Source organism: Anastrepha ludens, chromosome 6 (assembly GCF_028408465.1).
Source record: "Anastrepha ludens isolate Willacy chromosome 6, idAnaLude1.1, whole genome shotgun sequence".
Lineage (NCBI taxonomy): Eukaryota > Metazoa > Arthropoda > Insecta > Diptera > Tephritidae > Anastrepha > Anastrepha ludens.
Genome location: NC_071502.1, coordinates 64,993,337 through 65,009,961, shown reverse-complemented (window position 1 = coordinate 65,009,961; position 16,625 = coordinate 64,993,337). Strand labels below are relative to the sequence as shown.

Sequence of the window (16,625 nt, the reverse complement as noted above, 5' to 3'; positions counted from 1 at the left end):
AATCAAAGAAAAAGGGACTTACGTCAAAATATTTCGGAAAAATATAGATTTACATGAATTAAAAAATCGAATTTATTTTTATACATAAAAATTAATGTTTGTCTGTATGTCATCGATGAACTCAAAAACTACTGGACCGATTATTATAAAAATTGACATATATTATATATGTATTTTCCACGGAGAAGGTTTGTAGAATATGCTCATTGATGCCACTCGCCACCAGGTGGCGCTGCAGAGTAGCAACTTCTGCCCCGTTCAACCGATTGCCATAAAAATTAGTATGACCATGCATTTTTACACAGAGGAAACGAATATGACATGTTCATAGATGATTGAAGACATATGTTTCACAATCGTTAACAAGGCACTGGTGCAACTGAGAATGCCTGCTTCAAACTGACCTGCAAACAGCCTTTGCGATCGTGATTTGCAACGAGAAACACACTATGATTCTGACGAACTGGGGATATTCGTTAGAACACTTCTTCCGCAGTTGATTCCAGAACAACGCATTGCGTTTGACAGAATTATGCGCGCAATCACAATCGGTAGCGCACTCAGTTTATTGTCTGGTGATTTTCGACAAACACTGCCCATTATACCACGTTCAACACCCGCTGATGAACTTAATGCATGTCTTAAATCATCAGTTCGATGGCGTCATTTACAGAAATTGACTTTGAAAGCTAACATGCGTGTACAAGTACAACGGGATGCATCGGTTGGAAATTTTGCAAAGCAATTATTAGATATTGGAAATGGGCGAATGGAAATTGATGAATCTACACAATGTATCACCCTGCCAGCAAACTTCTGTAAGATCACAGTAAGCATCGACGAATTGGTGCAAAAGGTTTTCCCAAACATTGCACAAACATTGCAAAAAACCATCAGCCAACCAAAAATATCTATGCCAATACCATCAACTTAACCATTCAGCATGGAATACCCAGTGAAACGACAACATATAAGTCCATCGATACTGTGGAGAATCAAGACGAGCTTGTCAGCTATCCAACTGAATTCTTGAATTTGCTTGATATGCCGGCACACGTTCTTACATTGAAAATTGGCGTACCCATCATTCTTCTTCGAAACATAAATCCATCACGACTTTGCAACGGAACCAGACTCTCAGTCAAGAAAATGATGAACAATGTTATCGAGGCAACAATTTTGACTGGAAAATTCAAAGGTGAAGACGTACTGTTGTCACGTATCCCAATGATCCCTTCAGATATGCCATTCGAATTCAAACGTTTACGGTTCCCGGCGCGACTCGATTTCACAATGACTATTAACAAAGCACAAGGGCAATCGTTGCAAGTGTGTGCATTAAATTTGGAGACTCCATGCTTCTTACATGGACAGTTCTATGTGGCTTGCTCACGTGTCGGAAAACGTTCTGATTTATTCGTCTACGCACCAGATGGAATAACAAGAAATGTTATGTATCCCACAGCACTTCAATAAACATCGAATTGAAACTAAACTTTGTAATGTCAGAATTTTTTCGAAATAAACAAAATCAATAAAATGGTTTAGAATGAATTAAATATTTGTGTACTGATTTTTCTTTAAAGTTATTTTTCTTAAATTTATTTTAGTTGTTGGCGTAGCAACGCGCGCCGAGTATAAATAAAATTTAAAAACAATTTCGCTTATATTTTTAATTCTTCTTTAAATTTTTTTTTTTATTATAATGATGATTAAAAAGTTCATAATCAAAAGATCTGCATAAAAATGACAAAAAAAATTGTTTCATCGGAATCGAAAGAAGGGACTTACGCCAAAATATTTCGGCAAAATATTAAGATTTACATGAATAAAAAAATTGGATTAATTATAAACAAATTTGAAAAAATTTTGTCTGTTTAAAGATCGGCATAAAAATTGAAAAAAAAAAAAAAATTCAACGGAATCCGAAGATTTGATTTTGTTTTGGAAGATTGTTTTTAAAAAAATTTGAATAACTTAGGCTAGTCTTAACAGATTTAGACTTTTGATATTTATTTACGATTCTCAGTTCCAGGAAAAGTAATCCATTCTTGTCAAAAATTTTTTCTAGGAAAATATTATTTTGACGCTGTTGATAAAAAAATTACATATTTTTAAGCAGACCTTTCAAGCTTAAACTCTTATGACATTGGAAAAAATATTAATATATAAAACCAATTTTATTTGTAAGAAGCTCCATTTGTTCAAAATCTGTTCAGCTCATGCAAATTTTTCGAAATATTTTGGGCGGAAGTCTAAAAATGCCGTAAATTATGTAATTCCGATTGAAAAAGTGTGCAGATATTTTTTCGATGAGAGCTGTATTCTATTGTACATTCATAAAATATTCTAATTTTAAGATGTAAACAATAAACTTTATTTTTTCAGTTTCAAAACAACAATGCGCATGACCATTACAAACTTGCGAAAAGATGATTTTGGGTACTACTATTGCGTGGCACGTAACGAAGTGAATGCCACAATGGTCAACTTTGAGATTGCACGTAAGCATACACACATACATATGTAGTGTAAAACTTTTGAGATATAAGCATAAGTAAAAAAGCGGTCAGAAATAATTTTTTTTTTTTATTTTTAGCGCAAGATCCAAACAGTGAAATCCCATATGTGGGGAAGGAAATTAAATTCTACGGACAGCGGCCACCGGAAAGTGAATGCCCCATTTGTGATCAATGCCCAGACCCAAGGTGAATGCGTACGCGGAAAATATTGCAAAAAAGAAAAAAAATTAAAAATGCCATCAAATGAAAAAGTGCGTTACAGAAAGCTGGCTGGCTATTCTCTAGTGGCAGTGGATATTGTGTTGACAGTAGCAGACTCAGTTGCGAATACTACATACATATGAACATGTGAATCCGCTTGCAAATGTTATTTATACTGAATGTACTTCATTCAGGAAGTCCATTTCATTTCCCCTTTATCTCATTCTCTGATTGTTCTGTCTCTCGCTTAAACTTTCAGGATTCCCTTTTGCATATGCAGGCATGTATGTCTCATTTAGCGAACGAGCAAAGGAAGTGCAAAGGAAGAGAATAAAACAAACAGTATTTGTACCGTTTTTTAATTAAAAATCAAAATATACTGTTATCCACTACCATAGAGCGCGCTGCAAAGTCTGCTAATAAATTGTTTCATCGGTTGCTGCTACAGTTTTCCATTCCCACACACACTAACACACGCTCACACATACACACACATAGACATATTTAATACCTCATATTTCGCTTGGGCTTAGTAAATTTTAATCCGTTGCGCTTTATGTGCACCACTCAAGTAAATTCCTTCGCTAGTCGGCCAGTTGCTTGTTTGCACTGCATTCACTTTTTCTGCTGCTATTGTTGTTGTATGTTGTGTGGCTGACACTTTTAAAGCGCTGTGATCTAGAAAGAGGATAATTAAAATTTATTATCCGCTCGTCCATTTATATTTTTCACTTGGTTCATCACCAATTATGCTACCCGCGCATCCACACATCAACACATGTACACAAAGGTAAACTCGTATATGCGCTGTGAAGACTAGCATCCGCCCTACACACAATTTCATATCGATAAACCCCTTGAATTTAACCACATATAAAGCTTTTAATCCGGTCATTTTTTACTTCAGCAGCTTTTCCTTACTCGGCATTTTCGACCACAAATCCAGTTATGTAATATATTTGTGTGAGTCAGCTACAAAAAATCGTGTTGCTATGCTTTTAATTTTTTTTGTGATAAAAATATTTTCTCAGCGGTGCTTGCAAATCGGCTTTTTAGAATTTGTGGCTCACTTTTTCATTCGAGAAGCTTTCATATATTATTTGAGTCCTCATTATTAATTTCGACCAATTCAAAATTATATCTTTGGCAGCCTGTATCAGTGCAAGGACTCGATTAATTCGAACTTTGAAATTCAACCGACTGGAAATTATAGTTATCCAGGCCTGCCAAAGCGACACAAGAGTAAGTACACATATTTATGATTTAAAAACGTAATAATAATATGGCGCATACGTTCTTAAAAGCCGTCAACTTTATTAGTTCTCACCTTATGTCAGTTACGAGTACCACCTTATTACAAGTTCACTTTGCGGCTGAAGTAGTCCACCTTCTATTTATATAAGTTTTCAATGCTGCCAATTGGTATTTTGTCCAATGAAATGTCAGTAACACAGGTTTACAAATTAATAATATTTTTTTACCCAAAAACCGGAACATCGGTCGCTGAGTCCGAAAACCCACACATTTGAATTTCTGTGTCTTTTGGTTTGCGGGATATCGCCAAATAACCGTTTCGGAGTAAAAAAGAGTAGATTAAAAATATTTCTGATATTTGGGGAATGCGTTGACCGATCAAAATAAGTGAAATATCAAATAAAGGTACATACATAATATAATTTTCTGTCTTTGCTTGTGCTAAACTTTTCACTAATATTAAACTTTTTGAAGATAATTAAGGGGGTGGTAGGGTTTAGCGCTAAAAAAAAACACTTTTTTTTAATTTTTTACAGAAATATGGCTTAAGATACTTTAATAAAATCAGTTGCATGTTATTGTACATCTTTTCAATAAGTTTTTAAAAAATATTAATAATAAAATATTGACAAATAAGCCCATGACAGAGTTTTTTTGGAGATATGTTTTTCGAGAGGTGCTCTGCGGTGCCAATCGGCATTCGTCGTAGAATCATCTGAAACTAAAAAAGTCGAATTTTTCAGTTGAAGTATGACGTAACGATTTTTGAAGTTTTTATTAAAAGTATTTTGAAGTTTTTATTAAAGTATTAAAGTTTGTGATTCATATGGTTAAAAATATTCAAGAAAGCGATTTTCGAAATTTTCTGTATGCAAAAAAAATATTAAAATTTTCGGTAAAAAATATAAAAAAAAAAAAATCAAAAGATTTTCGAGATTTTTTGTTTTGATTTATATGGTAAGAAAACGATTTTCGAAAAATAATTTTGCTAATTTCACCGTAGCCGAATGGTTTGGTGCGTGACTGCCATTTGGAAGTGTGCGGCAATGTTAAATTCCGAGTGTATTTCTACCATGAAAAAGTTTCTCATAAAAAAACTATCTAGCGTTTAGTGCCCTATATAAAACTGTTTCTCATAAAAAAACTATCTAGCGTTTAGTGCCCTACAGTTTTATGTAGGGCCATCTATTTGTAGGAAAAAGATGAAGTTAGTAAAAGGAGTATGGAGTTAGTAAACATTTTTGCGAAAGATATTTAAATAATTATCAGAAGTGAAGTTTTTGGCCTATAGGCAGTTAGATTGGGGTTGAAGGTTCAATCTTTACTTTCTGATTTTCTTTGGTCAAGTCAAATTATTCTAAATAACTAAAACAAACAAAATTCCGAGTTTAGTAGTGTTGCTAAATATCACAATTTTATTTTGCTAGCAGGCACATAAACAAGTATATTAGGAAAGCCAAGCAAAAAAAATTGTGCTTTATGCTGACACGTTTTTTTTCCATAGAATAAATTTAAGGGATAGTATACAAAAAAAATTTAATTTGGGACCCCCCGCTTATACATGTATCAGATAGTCTCTTTCCATATCTGGGCCAAATGAAAAAAATAGCTGTGTGCTGAATGAAAATGAAATGAACGAAATAGAGTGTGGATTATTAATTCTTAAATTCACAAACCTATATACTTATGTGTAAAATTCGTATGTAGCGCTGTGAGATAATATGGTAATGTTCAATTGTTTAAAAAAATTCAAGCATTTGACACCTTATGTTCACAGCGGACACTGAATACAGAACCAACTAAATAATAGGTTATGCCCCCGATTAGCAGTGCCTCTTTTCAGTGTGATAGTTTCGGTTGCTGATTTAACGCTAATGACTTATTTTGCCTTTGTCTTTAATACCTTAATTGCATCCTTCTGCTCTCCAGGTTGGTTGCTGTATGCTGTTGGCAAACCAGTGTTCCATAAGTCGGTAAATGAAATGTATGGTTCTTGGCTGAGGGATTCATCTGCAGCTGCGGATATTGATCATGAAAAAACCTATGTTACTGAAGAGAGTGACACGCACAATTTGTACGAGTATCCCACGAAATCGAAATATCGCCTGAACTGGACGCCACGCCGCAAGTATAATATACCGGAAGGATTTCAGGTAACTACATACATAATTATTTATTTTTTTACACCTTCAATTGCTGTTATGAATGAGATTGCGCACAAGGTTACGTAAAATATACCAAAACAAAATAAATTATTGTATAATTTATGAATGTAAGGAGAGGCTTATTCTCTATATTATTTTGTCAAAAGGAAAGCGTCTTGCATAAAAAATTAGAAAAATGGATTGTGTTAAAATGAGAGTTCTAACGATCATCATCATAGAATGTTATCAAAGGGGAGTTTAGTAGATATTTATTACAATTTCTATTGAGATTGAGCACAAAAGTGACTGAATTCTGCAATATGCAGATTGAAGTGTAAAACAACTTGGAAGAAGTTTGCTGCGACGTAATTGCAGATGAAGGTATATGAGAACCAGGGCAACACAAAATACATTCTGTCAAAGAATATCAGGAATTGTTCATTGAAAAAGCGCGCGCTATACATATCTCTAATTTTTTTTTTGCTGGAGTGTTGCTACAACTGTCCTCTATAGTGTTGCAGAACTTGAACGTGATCTGTCAATAAGCTTACTGTTTAACATTCAATTATATCAGTCAACCGCAGGTGAGCTCTGCGATTTTCTCTATGGATAAAAATATCGAACAAAGAATTTGACTTAAATTTTGTGTGTTTGAACGGGATTTCGTGAGTCAAATAATTGAAAATATTGCAGAAAGCTTCTGGCGAGTGTGCTTTATCAAAAACACGGGTCTACGAGTGGTATAAGGCTTTTGCAGAGTGCCGAGAAAACTTGGAAGATTTGCCCCGATCTGGTTGACCATCAACTTCTTCAATGGCCGAAACCCAAAAGCCACGTCAAAGTTGGTCAAAAGTGAAAGTCATGCTACTTGTTTTCTTTGATTATTATGATGATGTGCACTCGGAATTCGTTCCCAATGCTTCCACGGTAAATAGAGAATATTGTTTGGAAGTTACGCGACGTTTAAGAGAGAATTTGCGTAGGAAACGGCCCTATTAGTGGATACGCACGATGATAACGCACCGTCTCATAAGGCTCATACTGTGAACACCTTTTTGATCAAAAACTCGAAAAATATCATCGAACAGCCACCGTATTCTCCGGATTTAGCCCACTGTGACTTTTTCCTTTTCCTAAAATTTAAATTACCACTCCGCGGACGCCGCTTTGGGTCGATAGAGGCCCGTTAGCAGAATTCGCTGAAGAAGCCGAAGAAGATCTCTTCAAACGCGCTTAAAAGGTGCTTTGATGACTGGACTAATCGCTGGCATATGTGTATTGCTTCGAATGGAGCCTATTTTGAAGGCGACAAAATAAATATTGATGATTAAATAATTATTTTGCGTTTTACTGAACAATTCCCGGTACTTTTTTGACACTTTGACTTTTTTGTCATGCACGTTAGAAATAAGTTTATGAAATATGTGCACGTTTTACAAAAAAAAAAAAAACAATTTCAGCTATATTTCTTATGGCATATCGTATGATGATTTGCTTTAAATGAATATTTAGTTGAATGAATGAAATTAATGAAATGTCTGCAATAATAACAATATGGCAACACAACACACAAAAAGTTATGAAATTATTAAATTAATAAAACTATTATTAAATGTCTAAATTTTTCAATAAGTCCATAACGCAGGTTATAAAATTTAAAAGCATATCTTAGGGCTTACATTGAATTTAAAAGCACTTTTAGAGTATAGATTTAGAATTTAGGTGCTTGAAATAAGTTTAAGAAAATGCCAAAGTGGTTAGCTTTTCGACGCAAAAAAGTCATATTCGTAATAAATCGTAGTTGTTTAAAAATAAACAGTTTGAAAAAATTGGGTCACTAAATAACGTTACTATCCAAATAATCATACAAATCTTATTTTTTGCACGAGATTGTGGTCGAGAATTTATTTTTGTGAGCCGATTTGTGTCGTATTTGGAATATATACTAATCATATAAGAAAACAAAACCAGTAATTGGCATTGTGATGAGGGTATATTAAGAAATTAGATATATAAATGGTTCGAGATACTATTTAAGATTGGGATATTGATTTGTAAGCTTTCCATACATTTTCACGAAACTAAAATATGCATACTTTGGCAATTTCTTTCTTATCTGATTTTAGGTTATATAAATTTATATTATGATAAATAAGATACATTTAAAATATATTACTCCGGAAGCGTAGATAAGCGTGATAAAAAAAATTTACGTTGTTTAGGAAAAACTTTTTGGTTAGACAAATCATTTTTGGCTCCGTTTGTGTTGTGCTAAAAAAGAAGCACTCCGCGGAAGAAGTCTAGGGTGACATATATATTATATATACTCGTTTTATGGTAAATACATACATTATTATACATTAGGGTGTCTCAATAAAAAAATTCCTATTTTCCCACCTCAATTACAAAATATATTTTATTCTAAATTGGCAGCAGAACTTTTAAAAATATGTTTTCGAAAAATCTTCTAATATGATAAAAGAGTTCAAACCATACATTTCTGCATAAAACTGTTTAGAAATTTTAGCAAGATAATCGAAATAATGAAATTTTTTCAGATACTTTCAAATTGGTCTAGCACTTTGTACATACATTTTTATATTTTCCCAAAATGTTTCGGCAGACGTGTTAAAATAAATGGCCATTTGGCGTCTAGACGTCAGAAGGGAATAATTTCTAGGGAGTACCTTTTTTTATTTTATTTTTGAGATTTGAGACGGCTATACAATTTTGTACGATAGTACAACGCGTCCAAATTACTGAAACTTATGAAAATGGTCGATCTTTAAGAACAACATATCGCAGAATTTGCCATTTTTTTGCTATAAATAATCGTGAGAATGAGTCGAGGTTTCAAAGGCTGTTGAAATTCAAGAAACTGGTTCTGTCGAAACCAGGACAGAAAAAGGACTGATAGACCAAAAACTGGACGTTCTATTGAGAATATTGCTGCTGTAGCAAAAAATGTTGTTGAGCAACCTTCAACAACGATATCTCGACGTTTATCAACAATCAGACGTTCATGAATCAACTGTTTGGCGAATTGTACGTAACGATTTGCATTGCATTATTATATATGTATACATATATATACCTTCTGCTCAAATATGAACGAGACTGATTCAATAAAACACAAACGGTTAACGGTTGTTCAATTTTTATTTTATCTCCTTCAAAGTAATCACCATTGGAGGCGATACACATATGCCAACGTTTTTTCCAATCATCATATCATTTCTGGAAGGCCGATTTCGGTATGGATTTCAGTTCCTTCTTCGAATTATCTTTTATGACTTCAATTGTCTCAAAATGTTTTCCACGGAGCGGCAACTTGAGCTTGGGAAACAGGAAAAAGTCACATGGAGCCATATCAGGCGAATACGGTGCTTGCGGAACGATATTAACATTAGTTTTGTTAAAATAATCGCGAACAAGACGTGATGTGTGAGCTGGTGCATTATCGTGATGCAAGAACCATGACTTGTTGTCCCACAATTCCTTCCTTTTAAGACGAATGTTCTCGCGCAAACGCTTTAAAACGTCTAAATAATATTCAGCGTTAACCGATTTTGTGATTTGTGCGATTTTCAAGCACAATTTCTTTTACTTTTCCGATGTTTTCGTCGTTTACTGATGTTGCTGGACGACGTTCATGAGGCAAGTTTTCAACCGATGTACGGCCCTCTTTGAACGATTTATACCACTGGAAAACACGTGCACGCGATAGAGCAGAGTCCCCATAGGTTGTCTGCAACATTTTAAAGGCGTCTGAAGCCGAAATTTTGTTGGAATATCAAAATTTCAAACAAATTCTTTGTTTAACTTGAATTTCCATCGTTAAATTGGAAGAACACACTCGAGCTTGACTTGTTTACAGTAGCACAGAAAACAAACTATGTGATATATCACACTCAAATTTGCCATGTAAGCTTATAACAGTGTTACCAAAAAACAAAAAATTTATTTTTGCCACATGTCATCCGCGGACCGTTTTATTGATAAAGTCTCGTTCATATTTGCGCAGAAGGTATATTTGGCGCGTACACCCTTTTTGTGGTGTGCGTCTTGATGTTGTTCCACAAAATGGAGAAACCTACAGTTTCAAGCCGACTCCGAACGGCAGATATTTTTATGAGGCGCTTTTTCATGGTAGAAATACACTCGGTGGTTTGCTATTGCCTGCCGAGGGGCGACCGCTATTAGAAAAAATGTTTTTCTTAATTTTGGTGTTTCACCGAGACTCGAACCAACGTTCTCTCTGTGAATTCCGAATGGTAGTCACGCACCAACCCATTCGGCTACGGCGGCCGCATTATTACAAAAATCAATTAACACAAGAATTGAAACCAAAAAACCATTTTTAATGCAGAAATTTTGTGAATTGGCTCTTTGAACATAATGCAAAATAATCTTTAGTGATGAAGCTCATTTCACACTGAAGGATTTGTTAGAAAAAAAAAATTTACACATCTAGTGAGAAGAAAACCCTCAAGCAATTTCAGAAATGCATTACATCCACCAAAAATGGGGTTGCAGTGTTAGGTGTGGGGTTTGGGCTGGTGTAATAATTGGCTCGGTTTTCTTCGAAGATAAGAATGAGACGTGCTGATGGTGGACAATTAAATTATGTATTTTTACATATATAATTGTTAATAACAAATACTTGTTTTATTTTAAAATAATATCTAGCCGCGTCTTTTGAAATATAATAATAAGTTGTTTTATAATTCTGATGAAAAACTTTGCCGATTTTATTTTGTAAGAACAGTGATGCACCCTTATGTACTTATAAATAATTATATACATATTTACATTTCTGAGAACGTTTAACAAGAATATCGTTTCCTAAATACCTCTTTTGCATCCCATACCTCTACACCAAACTAGTACATAGTTTAAGAACATGTCTGCGTACATATATTGGATTGTATTTGGTGCTCGTGTTTGTATTGTATTTGATGCTAGAATTGCACTTTGTATTTGTGGCGCAATTTAAGTTTTTACTTGCTACGAAATATGTCACTCTTATAACCACTTTCGAAAGTTTTTTGCTATTCAAATGTGTTGTTGTGCACTTTGGCTGCATTGTTGCTCATACGTCAGCTCAGTTAGCACTTCACACTTCACACTTTTCATTCACACTTTAGTGTTTGCGAGATATATGCAGCTGAACGTCAACAAAGTTTTAATTTGCAGCACTAACAATCTCAGTGGCAATAATTCATACGCAAACAAATGCTCACATACATATTTACATATATCCCTGTCTACATGCAGACATCCTCGTACAAACTTGCACAAGTAACTAAGTAAATAAAGAAATAGAAAGCGTAATATTGCGCAAATTTAGAGACAAAAGCCAGACACAGAAATTTTATGAGAACGGGGTTTTCAATGCGAACTTCGAGAACTTTGCATCTAAAAATATAAACCAGTGAGACAACTCAATACTTGGAGTTCTGGGTACTCTTCGCTATAAGTGGTTCATATCAAAATATGCCAAATCCTTCGATTTCAGGCTCTTCTTAGTAATTGAGAGTTTCTCACCTCGCTTTGTGGTGTTGAGTGACGCATGAAGGTCTACACTCGTACAGGATTCAATTAATTCCAGAAGATTGCCATCCTAGGCTATGGAGTCTTGCAATTATTATGTTTTGCCCCTATTGATAAACCCTTTACAATGTTGCTAACTTTTCAACACTTTTCACTTGCAAACAAATGCACAAATGCCATATGAGAAAATCTTTGCTATGACTTGGTCACTTGCCACATAAGCAACTGCTATTTATTTCAGTGCAAGTATGTAATTTTGCACTACTCGGTACGTAGCTCACAAGTAAAATACCATAAGGAAAATAACTGGAAGTGTGCCTAGCGGCCGAAATATGTATGATAGTTTGCTGAGTCAGCATTACTCCAGTTAGCGGACTAGTACCCCAGGCATCAGTATGATTCCAGTTAATGAGCAAGTTTGTAATGGACAAACAAGCAGTTGATTGAATTTAGGAATATTTGCATTCGTCTAGTCATCATCATTATTATTACAGTAATAGATAATTATTTGTTTTGCATATATACACCTTTAGGTCGTTTTGCAACTGGTACAATTCTAGGTTAATTCGTACTAGTATGAGTTCTTCCATCAAATACCAGTTCATGAACTAAAGAGTTTGTTGAGTAGTTCGGTTTTTCACTGCAGGCATACTGACACCATGCATTTGTATGCGCTTGCACAAATAGGGTTCCGCGAAGAAAATTAAATGAGGTTCCCGTGTCGCATAGTGGTATTACAACGGACCTGCATAGTCTAAGTGAGTTGGTCATACAGACCGACTACCATCATAACCTAAGGGTCAAAATAAAGATTTTCATCACTCAAAATAATTTTATTTATTTATGCATGCATGTATTTAGCCGCCGGCCGCCGTAGCCAAATGGGTTGGTGCGTGACCACCTTTCGGAATTCAAAGAGAACGTAGACTCGAATTTCGGTGAAAGACCAAAATGAAGAAAAAGTATTTTCTAATAGCACTCGCCCCTCGGCAGGCAATAGCAAACCTCCGAGTGTATTTCTGCCATGAAAAGCTTCTCATAAAAACCATTTGCCGTTCGGAGTCGGCTTAAAACTGTGGGAGGAGGAGCTCGGCTAAACACCTAACGGAAGCGTTGTTTTTTTATGTATTTAGTAAAAAAGTTATTCAAAACCAAAATTGAATGAATAATTATATAATATTTAACATAAAGCCAGCGACAAAACGTGCTATGATTTTGATCAGTTTTATATATTTTCCTTTTTTTAATTTTTAGCTTCTTATTTTTTTGTAAAGGCAAGCGAGAGCTCATTGGCCAACAAAGACCATAAAAATACAATTTTGCAATTTTATATACAAACTTTTTTCAGGGTTTTTAATGGAATTTCTGAAAAAATGGCATGCAATTTTTCAGCTTACTAAATTATAGTATATGTAAAAGAAATTTAAGTCTTGATACTAAATTCTACATATTTTTGATAGTGTTTTCGTTGGCCGTATTAAGAACTTTTCTCATAATAAAAAAGAGGTTGTCTGTAAAGCCGGTTTACTGACGATGGTTTAGCGTGACAACGTCATAAGCAAATACTGATGGAATGGTTGCATTTTTCAAAAGAAAATTTTAATTTTATTTGTTTGATAGATATTTTGTATGGATATAGAGGAGGAGGTAAATGGAATTGCAATGGAATAGGTCAAGTTACATTTACACAAACGTGAAAAATGACGAAACATTTATCAAATTCATGAAAGATATGTTCAATTTCCATTGTGCATCAGGCGTTAATAAGTCAACAACACTAAGAGGCACCATCATCGATTTAACTTTTTCAAGACACATTACACTCGAAACACTCCCTTTCATTTCCTACTTTTTCTAACATCGTCCTATTCTCAACAGAGAAATGGTTCATTACCATGCACACGGAAGAAGGCATATGCAAATACAAATATGTGAATTTATATACAAATGCGCATATACATATATATATATATATATGCTCACTCAAGTAGGACAGAGCCAGATGTCGAACGTTGCCGAACGCGGGGGCCGATTGTGCTCTTTGTCGTTCATTCCGCGCTTTCGCTTGCAGTTCAAGCAAGGTAACGGCGATTGAGCAAGATAACGACGAATGAGCAAAATAACGTCGATTGAGCAAGATAACGACACATTTTTTCGTGCGTGCAGCCGGCTAAATCGAATTATAAGACGTTATCACGTCAAAAAAAAAAAAAAAAATCGAGAAAATGTGCAACACTACAACAAAACAAAAAAAATCCAAAAATAAACGAGAATTTTGAGCCACTTGAACTGTACGAGAATTAACTTCTTGCGCTGGAAATTAATTTCCAATCCCCGGTGACTGTAACGTGTAAACTAATTTATAAAGAGCTCTAGCTTGGGATAATTTCTATTAAAGCTTTTAGCAGAGTGTGTTTAACAAATGTTTAACAATACAGTGACAATATTTAAATAAATATAAATACAATTTATAATATTTAAAGGAAGTTTATTAATAATTTTGTAGAGTGTGATATATTTCCAAACAAGCAGTAATGTGTAGTGCAACAAGACATTTCGTACATTTCCATACAGTTCCACTGCGCTTATTCTGTTTCGCGCATACCTGACATCTTCATTGAGGCTTTTGTATGCTTTGTGTAGTGAATTTGTGAATTTTTCTTGGGAAATGTTTTGCTGCAAGCGCATTGGTGTGTTATCTAAAGAAGCCCTTCCGCGTGTTGGGTATTCAAGAATATTAACATTTTGTAGAATTTCTTCTGCAATGTCCAGATGGTTAAATTGGCTTTAAATCTGCATACCATCAAATTTTCTAAGCATTTTGACTAAAAACTGTGGAATTTTGATAGAAATTGGATGAATGTTGAAGAATTTATTTAAGCTTAAAATCCTTTTATGGTTTTGTATAGAATGAAATATATTTTTACTTAAAAAAAAAAATATAATTAAAGTTAATTTGAAAAATTATAGACAAAATTTATAAGTATTTGCCGACCACATCATTATATCACTTACTATAAAATGTCATCAATACATACATACCTACAAAGATTTTATTGCCATTCTAATTTCCCTATCTATTACTTACTCTATTGGCAGGGCAATGCACATGTCGTCTACAATGGTTCATTCTACTACAATCAATACAATTCCGATCTGGTCGTTAAGTTGGATTTAGCAACGCTCGAGAAAATAAGTGAGTGAGTTATTTACAAAAGGATGTAAAATATTTATTTATTGGGATTCATTTATTTTTATTTACTTATTCAGTAATATCTAACAAAAATTCAGAGCAAACATTTGAGAGATTAATTCATAACTACAAAATACGTATTTAAGAATATTTAATATTAAAATTGTGTAGTAAAATTAAATTATCCACATAAAGCGAGAGAGATAAGCTAATGATAATTGGATGATAAAGATAAATTGATCAAAGATAAATGGTACTGCCTGAAGGGTACCTCTGTCACTTAATGGGAAAAGACTAATCAATCGACAATGAGATTCGTATAATGGATACGGGTCTGAGAAATTGTGTGAATGAAGTGCAAAACGTACAAACATTTTTTGAAACCTCTCCACTCGATTTACATGGAATTCATGAAAAGTTCTCCAAATAAAAGCAGCGTAAGCTAATTTGGACCGAACAAACGCGGAGTGTTAAATTCAAAGAGTATTTACATATATGGGCCAGTGAAGTGCGACGACTTACAAAAGCGAGCATAGCAAGTGAATTAAGTGCGTAGTAAAATTGAGCCTTGAATAAAACAAACCCTTAAATCTTTAAACACATCAGGCAAAGCAAGATATGTATTATTGATATGATAAGATGTATTAAGGTGGTTTCTGAAGCTTAAAAAATGTGATTTTATGACATTTTTTAATATTAAGAAATAGACAATTCATTCAAAATAGAGAATGTAGGACGGCAGAATTATTCGAATTTCTTATATAAGGAAAAAACCTTAAGATCATCTGTGTTAGGGAAGGAAAAACACATGCAGAAACCCTAAGAAAACAAAACAAACAATAAAAAAAAAAAATAAATAAATAAATAATTGGCGCGTACACTTCTGTTAGGTGTTTGGCCGAGCTCCTCCTCCTATTTGTGGTGTACGTCTTGATGTTGTTCCACAAGTGGAGGGACCTACAGTTTCAAGCCGACTCCGAACGGCAGATATTTTTATGAAGAGCTTTTTCATGTCAGAAATACACTCGGAGGGTTGCCATTGCCTACCGAGGGGCGACCGCTATTAGAAAAATGTTTTTTATTAATTTTGCTTTCACCGAGATTCGAACCATCGATTTCGAACCTCTCTGTGAATTCCGAATGGTAATCACGCACCAACCCATTCGGCTACGGTGGCCGCCAAACAAACAATAAAGGTCCTAAAATACAGGGTGAGCTATATAGCGTTTGCTTTTTGAACCACCTAGTTTTTTAAGAATGGTAACACTTATGACATGCCAAATGTGTTTATAATTTACTTAAAGGTTTGACATTTACGAAATGGGACGCTATACGCTTGAACAAAATAGGAAAATATTGAAAACCTATTTCCAAAGTGGTGAGTCTTCTTCTTCTTTTCTGATTTTCACATCGGTGGCTACGTCAATAAGCAAAATTGTCGGATTTGGGGCTCAGAAAATCACACGTTACTGTAGAAAAGCAAATGCATCCACATCGAGTCACTGTTTGGTGCGGTTTTTGGTCTGGCGGCATCATCGGGCCATTTTTTTTTTTCGAAAATGAGCGAGGAGCCGCGGTTACAGTAAATGGCGAGCGTTACCGTGACATGCTCAACGATTTGTTTCCAAAAATTGAAGAGGATGACATGGACGACATTTGGTTTCAACAGGACGGTGCAACTTGTCACACTGCCAAAGTTACACTCGAACTTTTGGCTACCGTTTTTGAAAACCGAATAATCAGCCGAAATTCCGATAC

General features: G+C 34.5%; 1 protein-coding gene across 2 annotated transcripts in view; it reads left to right on the top strand.

The window, feature by feature from the left end:
• LOC128867494 (uncharacterized) overlaps window positions 1-16,625 on the top strand; it is a 133,759-nt gene that overhangs the window by 88,712 nt on the left and 28,422 nt on the right. For both annotated transcript variants that reach the window (XM_054108751.1, XM_054108752.1), the window contains exons 11-15: window positions 2,389-2,504; window positions 2,600-2,708; window positions 3,874-3,965; window positions 5,907-6,130; window positions 14,774-14,870. In XM_054108751.1, the coding sequence (XP_053964726.1) occupies window positions 2,389-2,504; window positions 2,600-2,708; window positions 3,874-3,965; window positions 5,907-6,130; window positions 14,774-14,870 (638 nt within the window). The remainder of the gene's footprint in view (window positions 1-2,388; window positions 2,505-2,599; window positions 2,709-3,873; window positions 3,966-5,906; window positions 6,131-14,773; window positions 14,871-16,625) is intronic.